The 25,160-nt window shown below is 42.9% G+C and overlaps 1 protein-coding gene across 2 annotated transcripts in view; it reads left to right on the forward strand.

Moving 5' to 3' along the window:
- The window catches only part of NPL (N-acetylneuraminate pyruvate lyase), a 35,606-nt gene that overhangs the window by 3,669 nt on the left and 6,777 nt on the right, over nucleotides 1-25,160 (forward strand). For both annotated transcript variants that reach the window (XM_082702868.1, XM_082702867.1), the window contains exons 2-10: nucleotides 958-1,043; nucleotides 10,438-10,511; nucleotides 12,174-12,261; nucleotides 14,231-14,288; nucleotides 19,442-19,517; nucleotides 20,987-21,079; nucleotides 21,775-21,923; nucleotides 22,053-22,099; nucleotides 24,362-24,446. In XM_082702868.1, the coding sequence (XP_082558994.1) occupies nucleotides 976-1,043; nucleotides 10,438-10,511; nucleotides 12,174-12,261; nucleotides 14,231-14,288; nucleotides 19,442-19,517; nucleotides 20,987-21,079; nucleotides 21,775-21,923; nucleotides 22,053-22,099; nucleotides 24,362-24,446 (738 nt within the window). In that variant the 5' untranslated portion in view covers nucleotides 958-975. The remainder of the gene's footprint in view (nucleotides 1-957; nucleotides 1,044-10,437; nucleotides 10,512-12,173; nucleotides 12,262-14,230; nucleotides 14,289-19,441; nucleotides 19,518-20,986; nucleotides 21,080-21,774; nucleotides 21,924-22,052; nucleotides 22,100-24,361; nucleotides 24,447-25,160) is intronic.

Below are 25,160 nucleotides of genomic sequence, written 5' to 3' on the forward strand. Positions count from 1 at the left end.
AGAGCTGAAACAGAAGTCGGCCTGTGGAATCCAGGCTATTGACTAGGATACTCTGTTGCCTCTCATTGCCTGTTTTCCACAACTTCTAGACTTTTTTCCACTGGCATGATATGTGTACCCTCTGTCAGATGGCGAGGGATCCTTTTGGCCCAGATGAGTGGGGTCAGGTTGAGTCTCTGAGCAGTGATCTCCCTGTCTGTGCAAGCCATCACCCAGCTACAATCTGGAAACATCACTAAGTTAACCCACATATTCATCGTTTTTTAATTGAACAGTGTCCAGCAGGTAACTCAGTGCAGGAAAAGCAAAGGCAAGTGAAATGTATTCCCTGTCCTTGGGAGCTTGGTGTAGTTGGGGAGAGGTGAATAGCCAATGATGATAGAGTTTACATGGTTTACTAGACGTAGGAAAAAAAGCGCAAAACTGGTCAAAATTAGAATATGAAAGGATAGTTAGGTAAAATCTGAAGATAGTCACCCTGAAGCCTTACAACTCCTAAGTGTTGGTTTTAGGTGAGATTGTTGCTTAAAAGAATGAAGATATGGAAAAAGGAAGGGATGTCCCTTTTGTCCTGACCAAATTACAAGTTAAGTAATAGTAATTTTTTATATACTTGACTTCCTGAGTTATATTCGTGTTCTTTCTTGGGTTTGCTGTTGTTTACCCGTGCTCTTTGAGCTTTCAGACTGCCTGATTTAGCTGTAGAGATAATGTGGGAAGCCTTCTCTTAGTGCTTTCCCAGATACGGCTCCCTTCTTGTCTCCCCACTTCTCCTGTCTGAAAAAAGTTTCCTCTGCAGAATTAAGCTTTACATTACATTCTTTTCGATTGCTCTCTGTGTTTGTGTACTTGTAAGCATTTTTCACAGTTCAAACTGGGAATGGACTTTGCCTGGGAGTTTTATCATTAATGGACATTCCCTGAAGAAGGAGAAGACTTACACTGTATGTTTTGCAGACTTTTTTCAGCAGCTCAATGGCCTTCCCAAAGAAGAAGCTTCAAGGTCTCGTTGCTGCAACCATCACACCAATGACTGAGCATGGGTAACTATCATTTGGGCCCTAAGGGGAATCTGTTCTCCATCAAAATGGACAGAAGTTCTCTATAATCACAGTCACTTAGATTCTGCACCTGTACTCTTGCCAATGGCCGCTTCTGTCAGTCATCCCTCCCCCGTACTGTCTCTGATCCCAAGTCAGAGAAGAGTCTCTGTATCACAAACTGCAGAAAGAATGTAAGATACGGCATCTTGCCTTTCTCCCAGTATCTATAGTGCCACGAAATAAATTTTCCTTGGATTTCATCGGAGGTCTGGCTTTCCCAAATGAGGCCAATGGAATTGCATGAGGAAAATCTCATTTTAGCAGGATTTGCTCCCAAGCCCTGGCCTGGCCCCTCTAGATCCTGTCCCTAGAGAGCTGCATGATCCATCTCAGCCAATTCATAGATGTGAAGAAAATGTCCTCGCCTGAGGAAAGAGGGGAAGCTAGCTGCAAGGTGGACTCCATAGTATGTTTACAGTCTCATTTCAACATGGGTTAAACCCTGGGGGCCTGTGGGAGTGGGAGGTAACAACAGATGATTGCTGAGAACTCATTCCCCAGACAAGTGCCCTCACTCCTGGGGGAATGTTAGGGCAGGCCCTTTGCTCCTGCTGTCTGCTAACGGTCACCTGCCACAGACGTAGAACCGCTCTCTGGACGTTGCCGTGGACGAAGAGGGGATTTATGCACCTGGATCTAAATGCTTTTGACCCATTAGAGAGGTCAATCTTCCAAAACAGAATTCTGGTTTCTTTAAGCTTCTTCTTTCTTTCTTTCTCTATAAAATACAATAATTAACCTGTGTGTTGGAGTTCTGGGTGTTAACATGAGATAATCCATGGATAATAATGGTGCTCAGCACAGGTCAGGAGGCCCTTAGGTCAGTATGTTTATATGAACCAGACAGGGATACAAGGGCGCTGTGGCATTTAAGAGATCTTTCAGAAAGGCTTTTATTTTTTTGGTCTTTCTGTTGCTGAATTTATAAACCTTAATCCTACCCCTTTAAAAATAAGTGAAATTTCTTTTTTTTTTTAAGATTTTATTTATTCATTTGAGAGAGAGAGAGCCAGAGAGCGCACAGGCAGGGGGAGAAGCAGAAACAGGCCCCCCCCTGAGCTGGGAGCCAGACATGGGGCTCCATCCCAGGACCTAGAGATCATGACCTGAGCTGAAGGCAGACGTGAAACGTCTGAGCCACCCAGGCACTCCGATAAGTGACATTTCTTATGACATAGTATTCTCATTCAAAGTTGGCCGTATCACAGTTTACCCTTAGATCACTGGAGTTCAAGACCTCCAGTTTCTAAGTTTCAGGAAAAATCCCATCTAGATCTGCATCAAATTCTTGCTGAGATGGCATTTAGATTACTCAGTGATTCATAGCAATTTTTTTCCTGTTGCTTCTCCATTTCCATAAGTCCAGGGAAAGACTGAAGTCAGCTCTTTTTCGATGTTTTCGCTGCTTGTCGGCCAATAAAACGGATCTTGTGATTGCATGAGCAGGCAGGATTCACTTCCTGTTACTGAGAAGGATCCTGTTTACAGGCTGACTACAACTACATCTGGTTGATGCTGCTTTAACCTTTTTAATCAGAGCCCGCAGCCTAGAAGAGACTCCCTGAACAGGCTCGATTGTTCATTTGGGACTCACTGAGAGTTTTAGTGTGTTCTTCCTCCCTATTCTGCTGTTTTCAGGAACATCAGGCCCCATGTATGGAGATAAATGACTCTGTTTTCTGGGTCCTTCTCTGGTCCGCAATACCTCTGGCCCTTTCCCTCCATTTCTGTTTCTTCTTTTTTTCATCAATCTTTTCTCTTCTAGGATTTTCTAGGACCTTCACTTTCCTGATGTGTGCAGTCAAAATAAGAATGCATTTTTTTTGCAAGGACCTTCAAATTAAATTGAAATGTATATCACTACAGAGCACATAGTAGGCATGTAAGCTATATTAGCTCCCCTTTCTCCCACCACCTGCCCCATTCAGACATTACTGTGGGTACAAAGCAAGATTGGATCTGAGAACAGGTGGGCATTTGCCTACTTGCCCATAGGGGAGTGCGAACTTATGGCATGTTTCCAGGAGACAGAAAGAAGGGTCACATGGAATCGAATAACTGGAAATTCTGCCTCGTGACCTGCCAGTCATGGGAGCTTTCCTAACCTGGTTCATAAAGTAAGCCATAGTCTCCGTGAATGAGAATGGCTGAACAAGAACTATTCCCCCTGCGTCCCTCCCTTTTTTTTTTTATAATTCTAAGAAATACCCGGATGCAATTCTGAATGTAAGCTGATGTTCTGAAGTGGGGAAGTTGTCAGGAAGAACATGGTTAAATGGATTTTAGTTAGAGTATCTGGGTTCTTGACCCCTAGCTTTACCACCAATTAGCTGTCTGACCTTGGGGAGGTCTTGTCACCTGCTAAATGTTCTCTTTCATATTCTGGAAAGAGTTCAGGGTATCATCTCCAGGTCCCATTTGAATTCAAAGAGTGCAGCTCTCCACTGTTACGTCATGAGGGATATTGTAGTGATCCCCAGGAAGATACACAAAGTGTCTTTGGCCGTAGTCCAACCTGCACACTGCAGTCCAGTGAGCATCCTCATAAATAAATCTAATTGTGTCACTTCCCTCTTTAAGACTCTCTGCTGACCTCCTTGTGTTGAAGCCTTACTACCTCTGTCATGTGGTCCTTGGACTGTGCTCTGTTTCGCATAGGAACCTGCTGGAAAGGCAGAATCTCAGGTTCTCCTACATACCACTAAATCAGAACCTGCATTTTACCTGTCCCTGGATGATTCTTAAGCACATTAAAGTCTGAGGAAAGGATCTGAAGGTAAAGGCCAGATACCGGGATTACCTCTCCTGCTACATTTCTGTTGCCCCCAGACATGTCATGTATTTTCTTCCCTCCATGCCTTTACACGTTCTATTTCCTCTGCCTTTGTCTACCACTCTGTGCTCCTCTCTCGAATCCACGTGAACACTTCTGCTCAACCATCAAAACCATCCTCTGCTGTTTCTTCCCTATTTCCTATAAAGAATTTCAGAGTCCTTCCCCCTGTGATCCCACAGCAGCCTGTGCACACCTTTTCACATTACATCAGAATTATTTGTTAATGAAAATTACTATAATAACTGTTTGTTACATTCCTGTCTCTCCCAATAGGCTCTGAGCTGCTTAACCTTATTTCACAGATATTTACTCAGCATCAGGCAATACACAAGGACTGAGCCGGTTTCTTATTTATCCTTGGGTCTTCATCATCTAGCACAGTGAATGCTAAATTTTGTTATTTCATGAGGAAAAGAAGCTAACACTGATTGGCTAAACACTACGTGTCAGTCGTGCTGGCATTTTAACGTACATATTCCAGTTCAATCTTTGTAATAACTCTGAAAGAGAACTGCCACCTCTGTTTCCACAGTTGATGAGACAAGACCCTAAACATTAACACAGTGCACCCAGCCATGGAGCCAGAGAGAAACGTCTTTCTCTATCCATCTCAACTCTTCTCTTTCTGCCCTAGAGTAGAAGATACTTGCTTTCCTTAGTTGTTTCAAGAAGTAACTTCTTCCCTTGGCCAAGTGCAATCATTAAAACAGAAAGTCCATTTCATGGGCACCTGGGTGGCTCAGTCAGTTAAGTGTCTGCCTTCAACTCGGTCATGATCCCGGGGTCCTGGATTGAGTCCCACATCAGGCTCCTTGCTCAGAGGGGAGCCTGCTGCTCCCTTTGCTGGGGCTCTGTCTCTTTGACTTTCTCTCTTTTTCTGACAAATAAAATCTTTTTTTTTTAGAAAAAAAAAGAGAAGAAAGTCCATTTCATATTGGCCAAAATGTCAAAAAAAAAAAAAAATGTTTTCTCCCTCAGATGCCTTTGGCTTCACCATGGAAATCCTCACAACACGCTGTAGTAAAAACAGGCTGGTTACCCCAGTCAGAAGGGGCCTGGACCACCGGAGTTGGAGTTTTGTGTATTGTCTTTTGAACTGTGTCTGGAGACTGTATGACCCAGATTCCCAGAACAGAATGTTTTCTGGCAAGGCAGGGAAGTTACGGGCCCTGAATACTTCTCTGACGAAGGAGTTTTAAAGTAGCCAAGTAGTTATTTGGCCAAAAGCACAAATAACTTCCATCTGATTTTGAATGGTGAGGGTTATATGTAAAAGGCAAAAAGAAAAAAAGGAACATCAAATTTTCTGACATGTGTCCCAATTATAACAAGACCTCCCTGGTGATTCTGTATTCTCAAATAAAGTGAAAGTCTTTCACTTTGTGTCATACACTAGGAGAGGAAATGAACAGCAATCGAGATTTTTCTCTGAAAAGCCACTTCACCAAAATTCTGTTACTCTTCTGTCCTAAGAAAAGAGATACAGCCTACATGCTGTTTCAGACTGTATCCACTCAGGGCCTCAATTTGTTGCAAAAATAATTGGATAAACATTCTCTCCTCTTACATGGTTTGGAAGTAAACTGAAGTCCAAAGGTAGAGGATTGGCTAAATTCTTTTCATTCATGCAGTGAAATGCCGTGTAGCCAGTATAGGAACAGAATGTTTGAAGATGTGGGACAATACTCAATATGGCATGCTAAGTGAAAAAATAATTACAATATTTGTACAATATGGCCATATTCATTTAAGAAAATCCTGCATTGTGTGTTTATGAATAGAAAATGTCAAACTAATAAGAGTGATCATCTCCAAGGAGATAATGAGTGGGTTTTTCCTGTCCTTTTTTATTGTGTGTACTTCTCAAAAATAAATGACAAAGCTTCTATAGCATGAAAAATTAAGAGAAAATCATGGACCTAAGGCAAAGAATCTGAACCTATGGGAGTTGAAATTAAGATACTAAATTGGAATTAAGTAGGGGAGTGACTTCAGCAAGCATGGTATTTGTTTCAGAGTCATTCAGCCCTGAAGAGGCTAATACTGAGATGTGTTCTTGGGGCTCACAAAGGAAGAGACAGGCCATGGAAAGCGAGTCCTGCCTTTGGAAGAGAACTGGCTTGTGCCATCTCTCACTTTCACGAGCAATGAGCTCCAGACCGCCATCCAGTGAGGAGGAAATAATCCAATCTTAGGGCTCCCACTATCTCTAGTGACTTCCAGATAGCTGATACAGGGGCTGCCCACCCACCACAGAGAGGCAGATTACAGTGGGAAAACAAGGAAGGGAACAAGGTCCCCAGAAAGAATTATCCTGCTCCTACCTTGGCCCTGCTGTTGGGGTACCTTTGTGACAGCTCTGGGTGATTTCCCTGCACTCACTTGTGACTGTAGCCACTGAGCAACAGTGCCAAGGACTGCAAACTTGCCCCTCTAGTCAGGCAGAGACCTGAAATCCCTGAGGTGGTCTGGGGGCTTCTGAGCCTCCAAAGGGGGCAGCCATGGCTCTTCCCCCACCATTTGGTGCTCTACAGAAATACACGCCTGGTCTTATCAGATCTGGCTTTTCAGTTTTTGTTTGTTTGTTTGTTTGTTTTTAAACCAGAAAACAAATGTTTAATAGCATTGGGAAAGTCAACACATTTAGGAGCCATCTCTTTTCAACCTTTTTCTCTCTCTAAGAAGACTTGGTAGTTCCAAAAAACCATCTGTCCAAGGACATTTTGGTGTGACTCTGCCACTGCCCAGAAATTCTACTGTTAGTGTCACTCTTGTAGGCTAGGGACATTTTGTAAGAAGCAACAAACTGCTTTCTTAAAGGGATAGATAATGTATCACCCGTTAGCACCCCTAACCTGAGGGAAATCGTAGCTGTCCTCCAACAAAGCCTAAAGGAGTAGGGGGGTGAGTGTAAATAGAAGTCACTTCACTGAAGCCACAGAGAGAAGTGTGGAGTTCACTGAGGAAGGAGAAGGAACCGTGGATTTCACATGCAGGCCTACATCTGCCTAAGGGTGCAGCCAACTCCGTGGAAAGAGAAGGGTGCCAGAACAGGCAGGGCCAGACAGACAGCAACTCAAGAACGTCAGGGGGAAGGAAGTGTGCAGAATTTCATCCTGTTTATTCCATAACCACCTCCTCCTCAAAATCTCCTCTCCCAGGGCGCCTGGGTGGCTCAATGGGTTAAAGCCTCTGCCTTTGGCTCAGGTCATGGTCCCAGGGTCCTGGGATCGAGCTCCACATCGGGCTCTCTGCTCTGCGGGGAGTCTGCTTCCCCTCTCTGCCTGTGTCTCTGCCTACTTGTGATTTCTCTGTCTGTCAAATAAATAAATAAAATCTTAAAAAAAAAGAAAAAGAAATCTTCTCTCCCAGCCTCCCTAACTGGAAAGGTGAGACCCTCTTCTGACTCTTCTGAATCCCTATATACTTTCAGTCATAGCCCTCAACATACATCCCTTAATATTCTAGTTACTCTAGTCCTTAATATTCCTTAATATTCTAGCCATCTCCTTTCCTCAGTTAATAATGGAGTTTATGTGGATCCTGCAGGTGTGGAGATAAGCCGCTTTGAAGGCAGAGATCATGGGTGTTTCATCCTCCTTGAGCTTCTGCACTATGCAGGTGCAGAGAAGGGATAGTCAGGTGTAAAAGGCGCCGTGCCTGCCTTCAGGAAGTCCTTGCTCTAGCCTGGAGGGTGGCATAAACAATTTACAAAATGATCCTCGTGGTAATAGAGATGTGAACTTTGATGAGGGTATGAGGTGTATTTGAAGTATTGCCGGGTTTCATCATGAGAAGCAGTAACAGTCCTAATGGCCAGGTGTTTCATTGGAGCCCGGTAGAATGCGGAGCCCGCATAGTAGACTGGCCGCTAGAGGCCGACTTGGTGGTGTAGGCCCCTACTGAGCTTAGTGTCCACACTGGGGATATATACCTACATCCCCCAACAGAAACAGTTTCTCTCCTTAAGTATTTCTGAAAATAGAAACAAGCTCTCTAGATTCCCTTACCAAACGATGAAGCATTAGATTAAACCAAAAGAACACACATCAGACAGAGTACAGTACCTACCAGCCCTTGACCATTCAGACCTCTCCAGGCTCCTCCTCTGTGAAAAAGCCAGGCCCACTCCAGATGATCTTGAATACGGAGCTGGGATGGAATTGGGGAGGTGCCAGGACTTCAGTGAAAGTGCGTGGGAGCCATTGCATTGGAATCTGTGATTCCAGCATAAGCTGGAAATACACTAGGTGTATTTCCTGTTTCCAGTCTGTGATTCGAAAGTGTGATTAGGAGCTGTTTCCTTGTTGCTTGCTTTGGTAGGGGGACATCGCAAGTCAAAATCGGGGTTTATAGCCTGCAAACAAAGCTGTTGCTGATTGTTCCTGCAACTCAGAGCTTATGGCAAGCGGTGAAGCTTGGAACCAGGAGCAGGTTCCAAATGGTCAGGACTGTCCAAGGTATGGACGTTTCAAGTTGAGCAGGTCAAGCTAACCTAAAGGAAGGTGTTGACATAGATTGTCTAGGCAGATAACGTGCCTTTCCTCCTTTTAGGTGAGAACAACCTAAGTTTGTTCCTGTCGTGCCTTCAGGGAGCCTCTCTGCTCAGCAAGACTGAGAGGCCAGGATTTGGCATTTGAGCAAGTGGGCAGGGAGGGCAGTGCTACAGTACCTCCAGCCATCATGGAGGGAGTGTGCTCCCCTTGGGGGCCTTACAGCTGCCCCAAGCGCACTCTTCCCAAGTGGCTGGATCAGATGTCATTGGCATGTTGTGGACAGTGATCACCTGTGCATTCTTTGCTTTTATCCCTTCTGTTCCTGTTACCTTTGACAAATACCTTTTGATGTCTTTGTTTTCTGTATGCATCCAATTTTTTTGTTTTGTTTTGGTTTGTTAAGGAATACAGAAAGTAAAAGGATGTTAATAAGTTTGAAATTAAACAAGGATTCTCGGGCCCCCATTGACAAAAATGTAAATGGAGCCTACTAGCACTTTTTGTCCTTGGCAATATAACCATGGCTTTGGTGACCTATGACACCCGTTAGAGCCATAGCCACAGTTTTCCTTTGGATTTTCACTCTCCACCCCGTTGTTCTCCCCTGCATTTTGGTTAAGAACAGGTCACTTTATATGATGTGTGTAGGTCAATTTCTAGATTTTAAAAATCAATTTGATTTTAAGGAAAAGAACCCTTATTGCCTTAAGCATCAGATCCTTACAAGGCCTTTGCCCTTCAGACCGCTGAGTATACGCAGATCACAGGAGGATCTTGTTACAATGCAGATTTTGACTGAGTAGGACTGTGTGGAGCCTGGGACTCTGACCTTCTTGCAGACGCCCCAGATCCCTAGGCGGCTCTTCCACAGACTGTGCTTTGAGAGGCGGTGAGAGCAAAGTTCCTCTCCAGTGTAATCCTCATTGATTAAAACTGGCAAAAACCACTGAAGCTTTCATTTGCTGTCACAAACATTAAGTGCAAAAATTCTTAAATTATCAAGATCGGACTTTCCTATCTTGTAAGCCTAAAAAATGTTTGCTTTTCACCAAGTGGAAAATATTAAATTCTCATTTAACCATGGCCCCAATCATCCTTCTTCCCCAAAAGGGCACAAGATTATTAAATAATTAATTTTTAAATGTTACTCGTGGGGATGTTTAAATTTACAGGGGATAAAGCCTTGTGATAAAATAATGTTGTTGCTTATGTCAGTGAGGCATCTAAGGATAAGTAGAGAAATCACCAGGCTCAAAACAACAAGGAACAATCCAGGCATTATTTAGAGCAAGTTAAGTATTTTACATATTGGCTAAGCAGACTTTTTTTTTTTATTCACCTTAGTTAATATATAGTGTATTATCAGTTTTAGGGGTAGAGTTGAGTGATTGATCAGTCGCGTTCGACACTCAGCGCTCTTTACATCAAGCGCCCTCCTCAGCGCCCATCACCGGGCTACCCCATCCACCCATCGCCTTCCCTCTAGCAACCCTCAGTTTGTTCCCTATGGTTTGCCTCCCTCTCTGTTTTAGTCTTATTTTTCTTTCCCTTCCCCTATGTTCATCTGTTTTCTTTCTTAAATTCTGAATACGAGTGAAATCATATGGTATTTGTCTTTCTCTGACTGACTTATTTCACTTAGTGTAACATGGCTGGGTGGACTTTTATTTTATTTATTTATTTATTTATTTATTTATTTATTTATTAAGATTTTATTCAGTTATCTGACAGAGGGAGAGAGATCACAAGTAGGCAGAGAGGCAGGGGGAAGCAGGCTCCCCGCTGACCAGAGAGCCCGATGCAGGGCCCAATCCCAAGACCCCGAGATCATGACCCGATCCGAAGGCAGTGGCCCAACCCACAGAGCCACCCAGGTGCCCCTGGGTGGACTTTTAATAACTATTAACAAAAGAGCAGTTTATAGATTTGAGGAGTGGTTGAATAATAATCTGAAGACTAAATATGCTTTTTTTCCCTTTTTTTTTTTTCCTGTGTCCTGTAGAGAAATCAACTTTTCAGTCATCGGTCGGTATGTGGATTATCTTGTGGAGGAACAGGGAGTGAAGAGTATTTTTGGTGAGTCATCTTCAGACATTTCTCTAGACTTCTCTATCCCGGTTCTTAGAAAGCAGCTCTCACCTGGTTGCTAGTTAGGAGGTCACGGTGTCTTGTGTCATAGGTTATGACTGAGCCTGGCTAAGCTAAGTAAATTTGTGAATCTAGAGACTCATCAGTTTTAGACCTGGAAAGCACCTCAAGAGATTTCCTAGTTTGATGGTATACCTTCAAAACAGATAAGGTATTATTTTTAATCCCACCTTGAAGAAGAAAATCTATGGCTCAGATGTATTTAGATGTATTTAGGGTGCCTAAAGGCACTTGGCCAAAAATGGTAGAGTAATGGCGAAATCCAGACTTCTGTCTCTTAAGAATGGGCTTTTTTGTGTCTCACCCAGACCTTTCATGTGGTAACTGTGGAAAGACTCTAAAGGCAGCACGCAAAAGACTCACAGGTCCAGCAGTTACACTCATTTATTTCATAGCCGATGGATTCAAATCACATCTTGTACACTCAAGGCCCGAGAACTGTACTTACCTGTGACCGAGTTGCCCCTTTGTGTGGTGTTGTAGGTGCTTTGCCCCTTAGACTGGACACCACAGCTTTTTTCCAAGCTGCTGCTCTACCAGCAGGGGTCCCTCAAGAACTCGAAGCATAAGATCATAATTGAGTCAGGTCAAAACTCTGTGAAAAGGCAGTCAGGGCACACATCAAAACCAGAACCTGAATACAGAACCACTTGATGTCCCCCTACGGCTCCAAGCCGTGGCCAGCAAAGACTGATTGTTACCCTTCAAAGAGCCTCAGATCTCCCCTGGGTATTGGGAAGAAGTAGGAACATCCCTACTCGTACAGCACACTGGAAGTGTCTTAAGACCCCAAAGGAGTGATAAAAACACTCTTTCCTACCCTCACCCCGCCTTCTCTACCCCAGGTAAGTGCTCAGTATTTGGAGATCCAAATCCATTAGGGCCCAGTAATGTATCCTAGTGCCGTGTGCATACTTTCTGTGATCCATTAAGAGATTAAGGGAAAGTTTTGGAAACTTTTCACTAAACTCTATTTAGTGATTGAAAATCTCATCTTTGCATCTATAAATGAGAAGAATCATTTGCACTTTGCAGGGCTGTTGTGAGAATGAGTAGCTATTATAAGAGTGCTTAAATAAGAAATATTAATATCCTTGGTGTTTTCTTATGAATTACATTGAAAAAATTGTCCTAGATTGCTACCGTCATGCTAAACTATAGAGTGAGGTCTTTGTAGATCTGTAGTACGCACCACTGTCCTTATGACCCTTTGACAGCCCAGTATTGGGTGGTGGTGATTTTCCTGCCATTCAAGCCCAGATAATAGAATTAGGTGGTGTGATTGGATATTTGCCTAAAATGAGGGCAGTCTGTGTTCAAATACTCACTCTCCATCCCTAATAGCAAGGACGGATTTGTCATTACAAGTCATAATTAAGCTTCCCACTGCTTGGAACAAGGTGAAGATGGGAAGAAGAGAATCTTAGATTAAAATGGAAATGTGGCATTTCCCCTCTAGATTCCAACCTCTGATCTGTCCCCATGTCCCTTCCCCTAAGCAAGGAGTTCTGACCCTGCACTTCCTGTGTCCGTGTTGGAAGAGCAAAAGGAATGGGTTGGCCCCACTAACTGACTCTCTGTTTGAAACAGTGAATGGCACGACCGGAGAAGGCCTGTCCCTGAGCGTCTCAGAGCGTCGCCAGGTCGCAGAGGAGTGGGTGACCCAAGGGCGGAACAAGTGAGTGGCGTCATCAGGATAAGGGCGCCCTTCCACAGAGCTGACCTCCAGGCATCTTTCCTGATGACACAGCCTCCCACCTTCTGGCCAGAGGTCAGGCTTGAAGCATGGGGATGCTGTTTCATCACCACATTTGTAATAAATTTTAGATGTTATGAAAGTCAGTAGATGGAGGGCTGAGAAGACTGCTCGGTGAACTTGCAGTGACTGTGACCGATGACCTCGGAGAGTGCAGAGCCAGCCAGGCTGGCGAAACAGGAGCGGCCCGCAGGGAGCTGTGGGTGGGTGGACCGCCGCCGCAGAGGTGCGGGGGTGGGGGCGACGAGCACAGCTCATTCTCAGAACATTTTCTGGTAAAGGGAAGGAGATATGGAGTGGTGGATGAGGGAAGAGGAAGCAAGGTGGAAAGAAGGGAAGTTTGTTTTAAACTGGGGAAGTCTTGAGCATGTTTCTCTGCTGAAAAGACAGTTATCTGCAAAGAGAATAATGCGTAGGCAGCTGATACCTTTGATGGGAAGGTCTGGGTTGGGGGGTTGAAACAAAACCACAAGTAGGTAGTGTAACTTTAGAGGATAGCCCAGAAGCTAGGAGGGAAGCATGCATGGGCCAGGATGTGGCCAAGCATGGAGATGCAGAAGAGGAAAAGTGAGGTAATCTGTGTATGAGGCCTCTGTGTATTTCTTGTGTGTTGTAAGTGAGCACATCTGCCAGGAACAAGGGTTGGGTTGAAATTTGCTTGAGAACAGTCCAGATTTGAAGTAGCCACTGCACAGAATTGGAAGGGAAGTAAGTCATGTTGACCAGAAGGCTTTTTGGAGCCTCGTTCTCCCGAATTGGGAAAGAACGAGTTGGGATGAAAGCCATAGGGTGGTTTTCTCTAGCAGCACCTAGCATCAGGGTGGAAGGGAGAAGGAATGAATGGCTTCGTTTAACCCTAAGCCAGGAGAAGGGGTGTGAAAGGTTTCAGGAGGCCGCTCAGAAAAGCAGCTGATAAGAGTAAGAGCCTCTGAGTCAGCCTTCCTTTCTCCTTTCAGAGGTCTTAACCTTTAAAAATGCAGCCCTGGGGCACCTAGGTGGCTCAGTCAGCCATCTGCCTTCAGCTGAGGTTAGGATCCCAGGGTCATGGGATTGAGCCCCACCTCCAGCTCCCTGCTCAGTGGGGAGTCTGCTTCTCCCTCTCCCTCTGCTCCTCCCTTGTTCTGTCTCTCTCTCAAATAAATAAATAAAATCTTTAAAAATGCAACCCTGATCACAATACTTCCTTAGTGGGGCCCCATTTCACCTGAGACACAACAAGTCAGGAGTCACTAGGGACTCAGTGAGCAGGCCTAAACAAGAACGCCGTGTCTCCATCCCTTGAAAATGGCATGTTCGTTATTCAGGGTCCCTCAGAAGAGTCGCTGGGGTGACTGGACTCACAACTGAGTTCTATTAATCCTCTTCTGGGAACACCAGGCTCACTGTGACCTCCACCCGTGGGGCCACATGGAACACCCCCAAAGATGAATAGTGGGGTCTTCAGAGGAAACCTCTCAGAAGAAGCCAAATTCTGAGGACTTACAAGACAGGAAAAAGCTTTCTACAGTGAATTCATTTCTCATGTGACTTGTTCCTGGCTGTACTCTTTGAAGAACCTCTTTATTTTCATCCCCAACCAGAAATACCTCCATGTTACCCCAGTCTCCACGCACAGATCACCAGCAACACACCATTTAAAACAGTGCTTTGTCCAAACACGCATTCACATACTGATGAACTGACTCTTGGTGTCAAAACTTTACTCCCTGGACATTTTTTTAAATCCCTCATTAGACTAATTTTAAATAGACCACCATAGAATTTAATAGTTTGGGGGTTGAGATTAGAGGGCCATTAGCTAACTGCCAAAACCAGCACAACCCGGGGTAGTTCAGCCCTTCTGCATTCCTGTAAACTTCCAAGTGATACAACAGTGTTTCCTCTTTTATAGGTTGGATCAGGTGGTAATTCACGTAGGAGCCTTGAGCTTGAAAGAATCACAAGAACTGGTATGTACGTAAGTCCATCTGGGAGAGACCACTCCAGGGGCCTCCTATTCCTTTTATTATGGGAGTATGGTTGACATATACAATATTATATTAATTTCAGGTGTGCGACATAGTGAATCAGTAATTCTGTGCATTACTCAGTGCTCACTGGGATAAGTGTAGTTGCCATCTGTCGCCCGACCACGTTATTACAATATTATTGACTACGTTCCGGGCGCTATACTTTTCATGTCTGTGACTTGTTTATTTTGTAACTAAAAGTATGTACCTCTTAATCCCCTTCACTTATTTTGCCCATTTCCCTACTGGCAACTACCAGTTTGTTCTCTGTTTTTATGAGTCCATTGTTAGTATTTGTTTATTTGTTTATTCGTTTGGGGTTCTTTTAGACTGTGAATAAGGGAAGGGGCTCCTTTTTTTTTATTATTTTTTTTAAAGATTTTTATTTATTTATTCGACAGAGAGAGATCACAAGTAGGCAGAGAGGAAGGCAGAGAGAGAGGAGGAAGCAGGCTCCCCGCTGAGCAGAGAGCCGGATGTGGGACTCGATCCCAGGACCCTGAGATCATGACCCGAGCCGAAGGCAGCGGCTTAACCCACTGAGCCACCCAGGCACCCAGGGGCTCCTTTTTTATGCTGAAGTTAAACCCAATACCATTTTTGCTATATACTGGATGCTGTCATTGGGGAATATGAGATGTGCGGTGTCAGAGCTCACGATCCAGGAGCAGACACAGCCATAATGAGTGTAGCCCAAGTGACTAATTCCTATAGCAGAGTTTGGAGTAGGAGACAGAGACACCTCTTCCTCTGAGCCAAGTGGGGGTGGGTATAGATGTAGCTCAGTTTGCAAATAAGGAGAAGAACTTGAGCCAACCTCAGTGTCTCTAGGAAGCAAAAGGCAAAGCCATCTGCCGGGCATAAAGGAAGATGGGATTCAGATGTGAAAAGCGGTAAAAGTTGAGAATTGCTGCCCGCAGGAATGGGAAGGAAAACTGAAACACAGAAATTTTGTCCCTACCCATGCTCATATCAGCATTATTTATAATAGAGAGATGCAGAAGCGACCCAAATACCTGTCAATGGATGAATAGATAAACAGAATGTGGTATATACCTACTATTAAAGGACAAAAATACAACTGAGTAATTTGGAAGATCAAAGTGGCTTTATTGAATGAATCCAGCAGCATCCAGTCTAGCAAATAGAAAAGAGCTCTGTCGAGCTATGGAAAAGGAAAGGTTTTTAAAGACAGAAGGAGCAAGAAAAAGGAAATTATTAGCAAAGAACACATTGTTTTAAGCAAGGTCACCCTCCAAGGGGGAAAGGTGGGGGTCTGACTGTGGATTTCCTAGGGCTGACCAGGAAATTCCATGTTGACAGTTTAAAGATCACATTCCCAGGGCACCTGGGTGCCTCAGTGGGTTAAAGCCTCTGCCTTCAGCTCAGGTCATGATCTCGGAGTTGTGGGATGGAGCCCCACATCGGGCTCTCTGCTCACTGGGGAGCCTGCTTCCCTTCCTCTCTCTGCCTGCCTCTGTCTACTTGTGATCTCTCTCTCCCTCTTTGTCAAATAAATAAATAAATAAATAAATAAATAAATAAAATCTTTTTTAAAAAAAATAAAGATTACATTCCTGGGAGGATTGAAACTACAGCCAGGTTAGGTGTTAAATCTTGGTTTGCTGACATGGGGCCTTAACGTAAGTGACTCCATTTGGGTCCTGTGGATTTTTTTTTAACAATACAATAGAATATTATTCAACCATAAAAAAGAAGGGAATCCATCCTGTCACATGCTGTAATATAGGTGAACCTCTTTGAGGACATTATGTTTAAATTAAATAAGTCTGTCACTAAAAGACAAATACTGGGCACCTGGGTGGCTCAGTGGATTAAAGCCTCTGCCTTCAGCTTAGGTCATGGTCCCAGAGTCCTGGGATCAAGGCCCGCATCGGGTTCTGCTCAGCAGGAAGCCCGTTTCCTCCTCTCTCTCTGACTACCTCTCTGCCTACTTGTGATATCTCTCTCTATCAAATAAATAAATAAATAAATAAAATAAAAGACAATACTATATGATTCCTCTGAAATGATGTATCTAAAATAGTCAAATTCATAAAAACAGTAAGTAGAATAGTGGTTACCAGAGGCTAGAGGAAGAGAGAATTATTTAGTGGGTCTAGAGTTTCAGATTTGCAAGATGAAAAGTTCTAAAGATCTGTTTTATAACAATGTGATTATAACTTAAAACTACTGAACACTTAAAAATTATTGAGGTGGTAAATTTTATATGGTTTTGTTGCAATTAAACAAAAAATTTTTTTTTGTAGTAGGCTCTATGGCCAGCATAGGGCTTGAACTCCCAACCCTGACATCGGGAGTCCCTTGCTCTACCAACTGGCCCAGCCAGGCACCCCTAATTAGTTAAAATTTTAAAAAAGATTGCCCATGGTGCTAAAGACCAACTGAAGTCATAAGTCATAAATTTGTCTTACTACCATTCAACTAAGTCGTGAAAATTTCTTTCTAGGTACAGTATCCAACCAGAACATAGGTTCCAGAATACAAACAGCTGGATTGCTCCAGGTTTAGAGATTAGCAGATCAGGTGGCGCACAGGGCAGGAATGGAAGGAGTAACACTTTCTGGGAGAAAAGTACATGACTTGGTTGTTTTGAGGACTTCGTGAATTGGGTGAAAAAAGAAAGCTTGAAAGTGTTGAGGTATTTACCAGATGGTCCAGTACCTGGACCACTACTCAATTCACCATACTTTCAGAATTTATGTATTCTGATTCCAAAGATTACAATGACTTGATCTAGCCCCAGCATCTTCCTGATGGGTTCTCTTTGTTTCTCATTACTGAATTTAGAAATGGGATGTATAATATATATTTGCAAAGTCGTAATTCACTATTGTCAGGCATGCCACAAGGGAAGGCATATTGCTAGGTTGTTGCTTAAGTCTAGAATCAAAACGTGGAGACTTCATTTATCCTTCTGATGCATGATTTGTTCTTACAATAGGCCTTTCAATTAAGGTAGTGTGATGTAGGAGATTTGTTTTCATCTCTTTTTAATTGCTTTTTTTTTTCCTATGTGTGATATAAATTTTAACATTTTGTCATGACAGGAAAGATTGTCATCCATCAGGCTGAGCTCTAGAATAGAGCAGAGATAATCTTAGTATAGAGGTAATCCTCCTGCTATAGGGATAATCCCTTACTATGTGGATAATCTTGCCAATGAGACTGTAATTTGGTATTTGCTTAGCCATAACTCCATTGGATGTTGTTTGAACGGGCACTGCCATTAACTGTCTCTTAGCTATTTCCTTTTTCTTTATTTTCAGCTAAGGTTATCCTTCTAGTCTTGTCCTTAACAGAGTGCTAAACAAATGATTGAAATATATAACATCCAATTGGTGTTAATGAAATTAAACCCAATGTCACGATTGGTCTTTGGACTGTATCCCGGTCTTCTCTTTGGCTCTCCTACTTTTGCAGGAAGCTAATCCCATCTATTAGAGATAGATATTATTAAAGTCTTAGAGAGAAATATTTTTCCCTTTTAGGTAGGGGGACATGTTCTGAAGGACTCAGCAAGTCCCTGCTATGTGCTTATCACCATAATTCACTAACTATACACGAGAGTGAGTAAGATCTCACACCCGCCTGTAGGAACTCATTCTATTTGAGAATTGTCACTGTTCACACTGTCTTGCAATGTAGTAGATTTTAGGTCTCAAAATAGTTAAGAATGTTTTAAGGGCCCAGCAGAAGGAAATGGTCTTTTTTTTTCTGGAGGAATTTAAGAAAACCCTAAAATAGTGGTACACTGTATCTTCCTTTATGTGCATAATCTTTTTCTTCTTAAAATTTTTCAACTGCATTCCCAATCCATAAGTTAAAAATTTTAAATAAATTTAGAATAAACTTTAAAATATGACTATTATATCATTGGGCAGGAAAGACAGCATCATCCAATGGGCTGAACACCAGAAGAGAAATTACACTTGCAAGTTTCTCTAATAATAGTTATAATTATTACAATGAAACACTCATATCTCTGTTAGCAAGGTTTTTTTTTTGTGCTGACAAAGTCTGAAGAAGTATAAGATTAAATGCACGGGTCACCTCCACCCAGGTTCTCTACTTTGCAATTTTGAATTTTTCCTGCTGACATTCATTGTTAAATTTGGCTTATTTTCTTCTCTCTAGTGATGCATCTGTTGGCAAATTTGAGGTTTGTTGCTACTCTCAGTATGTAAGATATAGGCAAATGTAGGAGATAGTTGTGATATTGTGATTTATAATAAATAAATAAATAAATATATATATATATATATATATATATATATATATATATGGTCTTTGTCCAGTTTCTGGCACAGAGTTCCTAACACTCTTGCAGTTTTCTGTGATGAGAACAATAAAACTGTCTCTTATTGTATGAATGATGTGGTTTTTAGAAAGCAACTAAAGATGAGGGCTGGTTGCCAGGAGACCAACCGTGTGATCAGAGGGCTGGAACTTTCAGTCCTACCCGACCTCCACCTCTGGGGAGAAAGGAGGGACTGGAGGTTGAATCCATCACCAGTGGCCAGTGATGAAATCAGCCATGCCTATGCAGTGAGGTCTCCATTAAAACCCAAAAGGGCAGGTTTCAGTGGGCTTCCAGGTTGGTGAACATGTGGAAATTTGGGGAGAGTGGCACACCCACACTTGGACAAGACATGGAAACTACAGGCCCTCTCTCCATGCCTTGTCTTGTGCATTTTTTCTACCTGGCTGCTCCTGAGTTATATCTTCCTATAATAAACTGCTGGTCAAATGTTCCCCTGAGTTCTGTGAGCCCAAGGAGGGGGTCGTTAGAACCTCCCAAGTCTGTAGCCAGTTGGTCAGAAGCATAGGTGATGACCTGGACTTGTGATTAACATCTGAAGTTCAGGGAAGCAGGGTCGTCTTGTAAGACTGAGCCCTTAACCTGTGCAGTCTGATTCTGTCTCCAGGTAGATAGTATCAGAGTTGAGTAAGCTTGCAGGACATGCAGCTGGTATTGGAGAATTTCCTGTTGATGAGGGGAAACCACCCCTCAACCCACAAACATCAGAATTGGGACCAGACCCATAAAGGTCTTCTTTCTTCTTTTCAAGGCCCGACATGCCGCAGAAATAGGAGCTGATGGCATCGCTGTCCTTGCACCTTTCTTTCTCAAGCCAGGGAACACAGGTAAGCAGGTCGTCCAAACACGTGGGGCCTCACGTGGTCCACTTCTTTGGCCTTCATTCAAAATGGTCATACTGAACTCCTGGAAGTAAAGTTGTGTGGACCGACGGCGTGAAGTTGCGGTGGTGCAGCAACTGTCCAGAATATTTGGTCTCCCTGAATCCATAAAAGAAACGACCCCTTTAAGAAGGGCTTCAGCTCATTTACCAAGTAATCTGATTGGGTCATCCACCAAGCCCCAGGTCAACCTCCAGGTGCAGGTTAGGCATCCACTCCTAGTCCAGTCGGTTGTGTAGTGTCAGAGCCACATGGCAAAGCATGGGTCATTTTTCTCAAAAAAAGAGGAATATAAGTGATGGGCATCTTGAGACTTCATGTTCTAGTCAAGGTTGGGTGAGTAATGAATTAGAGGGAGATTTCAGAGAAAGATCCATTGTCTTCCAAAATACCAAGTTAATTGCTTTCTCCTTCTCTGCTTTCTCTACAGCAATTATTTGTGGCTTCCAAGTGTACTGAGTCTTTTTAATCCTTCTGATTAGCAAACAAAGAAGTACAAATTTTGAAAGGATTGAAGACAGACAATCCATGATTGCATGCATGATTAAATAAAATCAAAGCTAAATGTAATTGGGTCAAAGTAATTGTGAAATTCATCTAGTATTGGTAGAGAGAAAATAACTGTTAATATAGGATAAATGATTTAAATACTGCTATTTTGAGAATTCAGAATGAACATATTTTAAAACTTTTTTTCACATGATTATAAAAATTTTATGTCAATACATTTCCCTAAAAGAAAAAAGAAAGATAATGAGTTATACATAATAATTTTCTCAAGTATTTATCATGGGCAGAGTACGTCATCACAGTGTTCAGACGATGTACATAAGATTCTCTCTCCCACTCCCCAGTGTAAGCAGGTCTGATGGATTTTATTTATCCTCCTTAGCAATGTCGTTGTGAAAACTCACGGAGGATGATGTAGGAAATTGCAAATCCTCAGTAAACTAGAATGAATTCTCTTCTGCTCTATCTGGTTTTCTCCCAAAACTGGAGAAGTGCCAACCTCTGGTTGAATTATTGTGACATGTGCCGCTATTCTTATAACTTCCCTCTTTGAGCCAATGTTTATATTTTTGTTGTAGAATTTTCCCAGTTACAACTTGATGATTCTGATCCTAATGCAAATTCCTTGTTCACTGACCACATTTAACCCTTGTTGGGATAAGAGCACAAGAGTCCTACTGATGGGCTTCTGGCTTTGATAAGAGTATTATTTCATGAGCTTCTCTTAATATGTGGGAAGGTTTACACCAGTTTTTTAATAGTATTTTAGTATGGCAGGAAAGTGATCATATTATTTTGGCCTTCTGAGAGGGATGGTTGCATTCCAATAGATGGTTAATTTTTTACCAGGGGAAGTTAGTGTTTCATACTTGTTTACACAGTGGCTTTTCCTGCTGTTCTTTCAGATGTCTTGATTAATTTCCTAAAGGAGGTGGCCGCTGCTGCCCCAGCATTGCCATTTTATTACTATCACATTCCAGCCTTGACGGGGGTAAAGAGTAAGTAATGTTTCTCCCCGTGTTTCTTTCCCTCCATCTCTCACATCTTACCCTGTTTCAGTAACAAACTCCCACTCCATTGCCCTCCACCCCCGGTCACAAAAGCATAAAACTGTTGACCAGGTAGTTCAAATTGGCTCCAAAATAAGTCAGTCTTATCAAAAATAATTCACTCCTACCGATCATTGACACTATCTTATAATGAAAGTTTTTACACAGTGTTAGGGGGAGGGAGAAGCAGGCTCCCTGCTGAGCGTGCAGCCCAAACCTGATGTGGGACTCGATCCCAGGATGGGATCATGACCTGAGCCAAAGGCAGCCACTTAACTGACTGAGCCACCCAGGCACCCCTTCTTTTGACTTTTCTTTTATTGCTACTGTGCTTCTCCAGAAAGGGGATTGTTACAATTAGATGAAATTTCTTAGGAGATTATTTTTTGGATTCCGTTCCTTTCTACTTCCTTAAAAGAAAAAAGATAGATGTTGTGATTTGAAAACATTCATCTGTTGTCTTCGAGGAATGGAAGCCTGGAGGCTGAAATTTAACAAGTCATAGGAACTACTAAGTGGGGGCAAGTGACGTCCAGCTGCGAACAGCCCCTGGCACTCAGCGCAGATATGAGGGGCTCTACGTGATGGGACTTGACTTTTTCTGGACGTGTGCAGTTTCGTGAGGCATTTTCTGTCTTGAGCAGTTCGTGCTGAGGAATTGTTGGACAGGATCCAGGAGAAGATCCCCACCTTCCAAGGGCTGAAGTTCAGTGACACCGATCTCTTAGACTTCGGGCAGTGTGTTGATCAGAATCGCCAGCGACAGTTTGCTCTCCTTTTTGGGGTGGATGAGGTAAGTTATCCACTGGCCTGTCCCAGCAGGGAAGTTACCCTCCAGAACAGTTTGTAAGCTGTTTAGGTTGCAAGATATTTTCTCTCACTCTTTTTCATTCAAGTGAATCCTCTGTGTGTTTTTGCTTAGCAACTGTTGAGTGCCCTGGTGATGGGAGCAACTGGAGCAGTCGGCAGGTGAGGCTGATTCATTTCTCCCAGCATTTGTAACTGCGAAGCACCCCCAGGGAGGCATTTGCTGCATATGTGTTTATACTTCTTGCACAGACACCTTTTCTAATAAAAGCTGCCTTTCTTTCCCTCAGTCTTTCCATAAAAAGAAATTAAGTAGAGCTTAGCAGTTTATTAGCAACTCAGTCACTGTTATTAGAAGCGTCTGTTGCAATTAGAGGTGAGGAACTTGAGCTAAGAGCCTGCACAGAACTTGCCAGAAATTACTTAGTTACTAGTAACAGAAACCCATTGAAAGTAGCTAATGTGGAAGAAGATACATTATTATCAACTACTGGGAAATTGGGTAAAACTCAAGAGGAGGAAATGCAGCCAGGCCTCAGCTAAGGTGAGAACCTAGGACCACAAAGCTCTCAACAGGCAGGACAGATGATTCTCCACCTGTGCTCCTCTGGAGACTCTCACCCCTGCGTCTCTCCGCACACCTCTCTCTTTCCCTCTTTTGCTCTCCGGGTGCCCTCTCTACACTTCAGCATGCACAGGGACAATCGTGGCTGCCCGGTCGTGAATCTCATCTCAGGGTATCACGAGATAGCAGTGCCTGTTTGGCTCGCCCAAGTCCAGTCAGCTGCAGCCAGAAAAGTAGAATCATGTGGCCTGATGCCTTCTCAGCAGAGGCAGGCAATTCAATTAGCATGTCCACTGCACTTGTTTACCCAGTTCATTAGAAACGTGCCTGCAAGGGATTGAGTGAAATATTCATGTCAACTGAAAGTGCATTTCCTTCCTATGGGAAAAGGGTAGGAGAAGCAAAATAATATTGATAACATGTCTTGTTGACCATAGCTTTGTTGAAGAATAAGTAGAATAAGTAAGTTAGGTAAGTTATTCACTAGGCCAGGATGGCCCACAACATCCATTGCCACTGCAGGGACATTTCTACCATGGGAACCTGAATGCCTGGATCTGCTGACCATGAAATTCTTACATTTTTTTACTTTTGTTTTGTGGCCTCCATACTAGGCATTTTAATTCTGTCAACATAATCTGTAAGTGAAGTACGTTTCGTTAGACTTTATTTCTTCTTAATTATAATTATATTCCTCTCTGACTAAATATGCCTAAGACCCCTGGGATTTGAATTTTAGGATTCTGAAACTCCTCAGACATATTGTGACTTAGGAGTGTTTCACATCTGTAAGTGACTTACCTCAGCTATTATATTTTATTTTTCCTTATTTTATTGCCAGAAGATAATGTGAACTTCACGCTCTTGGAATCCCTTGCTGTTTACTCCAGGGTCTCCATGTATGAAATACCAACAGCATTCTATTTTTGATATATCAAGATAAATGTATTTTTCTAAGACTGACTTATATGAGAAGTTTTAGAAACTAGGGAAGCATCCTTGTTTGTAAACTTCTTCCCTGCTGATTTCTCAAAGAATTCAGTCATTCGTCTAAGGTATTTGTCTTTACTGGTAGAGTTGGATATTATTTTTTTAAGTCCACATTTTATCAGATCAAATAACTTATTCTCATTTGCATTTTTGCTGAGTGGTAGCAGATGGCAGCATGAAATGACGAAAGCCTCTGCCACAATTGTGTAGCCTTCTGTAAGTCATAGTTTCTTCACAACCAAACAGAAGCCAGGGTTTTGAGAGAATTAGACACGATTTATGTCAGGCCCCTGGAACACAATAGACAATAAATGATCTCTCATTTTATTATCATCTTCATTAATATTATTAGAAAGTAGTCTCTAGGTAATATATAAATTGTGTAAGCGTACATACTGCAGGTAATACATAAATCGGCAGAGAACTCAGATAATCTGCTGGGATTTGCCCCTTTCACCCAGCTCCTCAGCATAAGGCTTTTAGGCCTCCTCTCAGATACTACATTTTACCCACAGTTCGAATCTAGCTTTGTGCCTGTGCGTGTGCCTTGGGGCAGGTGTTGGCTTCAGTCCCTCCCTACCAAATACACCTCCATCTCTAGCTTTTTTCCCTTTTTTCTCACTTTATCCTTTTCCCACTTTTCTTCTTTTTCTTTATCCTCTTTGGTATTCTGTGCCTCCTCTTGGCACCGCTTACTGTTGCTAGATAACTCAGAAGTGAAGACAGCTGATATCTAATAGACTAGGGCCAAAAAATAGACTTCTGGAAGGCCTGGTATATTTCTCCCTTTTAGGCATCAAAGGGACTTGAAGATTTAGGTGTCTCCCACTGAGTTACTGATCCTGCAGTGTGTACTGTTTTCTTTCCAGTACCTATAACTACCTGGGAAAAAAGACAAACCAGATGTTGGAGGCTTTTGAACGAAAGGACTTCTCTTCAGCCCTGAACCATCAGGTTAATTTTTCTTTCCCGCTGGCTAGTCCTTATTCTCTCTCACCAGCACTCCTAGCACACCTGCCCTTGTTAAAATTGCCTCACTGCCTCTTTCTTTACTTTCCTTCTGCTTCTTACCTGTTCTTGTTTAAAGCCAAACCTATCCCGATTGTCTGTGTTCCCCACGTGTCCAATCAGGACAGGCCCCATACAGGAATGATCTTTCTCTGTGTTCCTCCTAGAAACGATCTTACTTTTACTTTATGTTCAAAGTATTTTTGTGACTATAAAATAATAGCGATAGCGTTCTGGAGAAATGACCACATGCCGTCCCCTTGAGGACTTCACACCCAAGTCACCAGAGTATATGAAGAAGCCGTGACGCTGGTAACCCAGAACACGGAGACTCAATCCAAAGTCAGAGCAGGTCAGTCATTTTCACCTGCCATGTGTTGAGAACTGGAAGCATCTACCAAGCAGAAACAAGAGCCAAGTGGGTGATCTAAAAGGAGACACTGACTTCGAAAGAGGAAGAGAAAAGCAGCAGGAGCTGATGGGTTACAGGGAAGACCCGAGGTGGGGAGAAATGGTGGCTGCCGCTAATGTTACACTGAGGGCAGGCAGCTGTCCGGAGAATGGAGAGTCTCACGAAAGGAAGAACCAGTCTCTGAGCTGGGTAGTATGTGTGCTTGAGGTCAGTGGAATGAGGTGGAAAGAAACAGCATAGGCACAAGA

This window comes from Mustela nivalis (assembly GCF_964662115.1).
Source record: "Mustela nivalis genome assembly, chromosome: 16".
Taxonomy (NCBI): Eukaryota; Metazoa; Chordata; class Mammalia; order Carnivora; family Mustelidae; genus Mustela; species Mustela nivalis.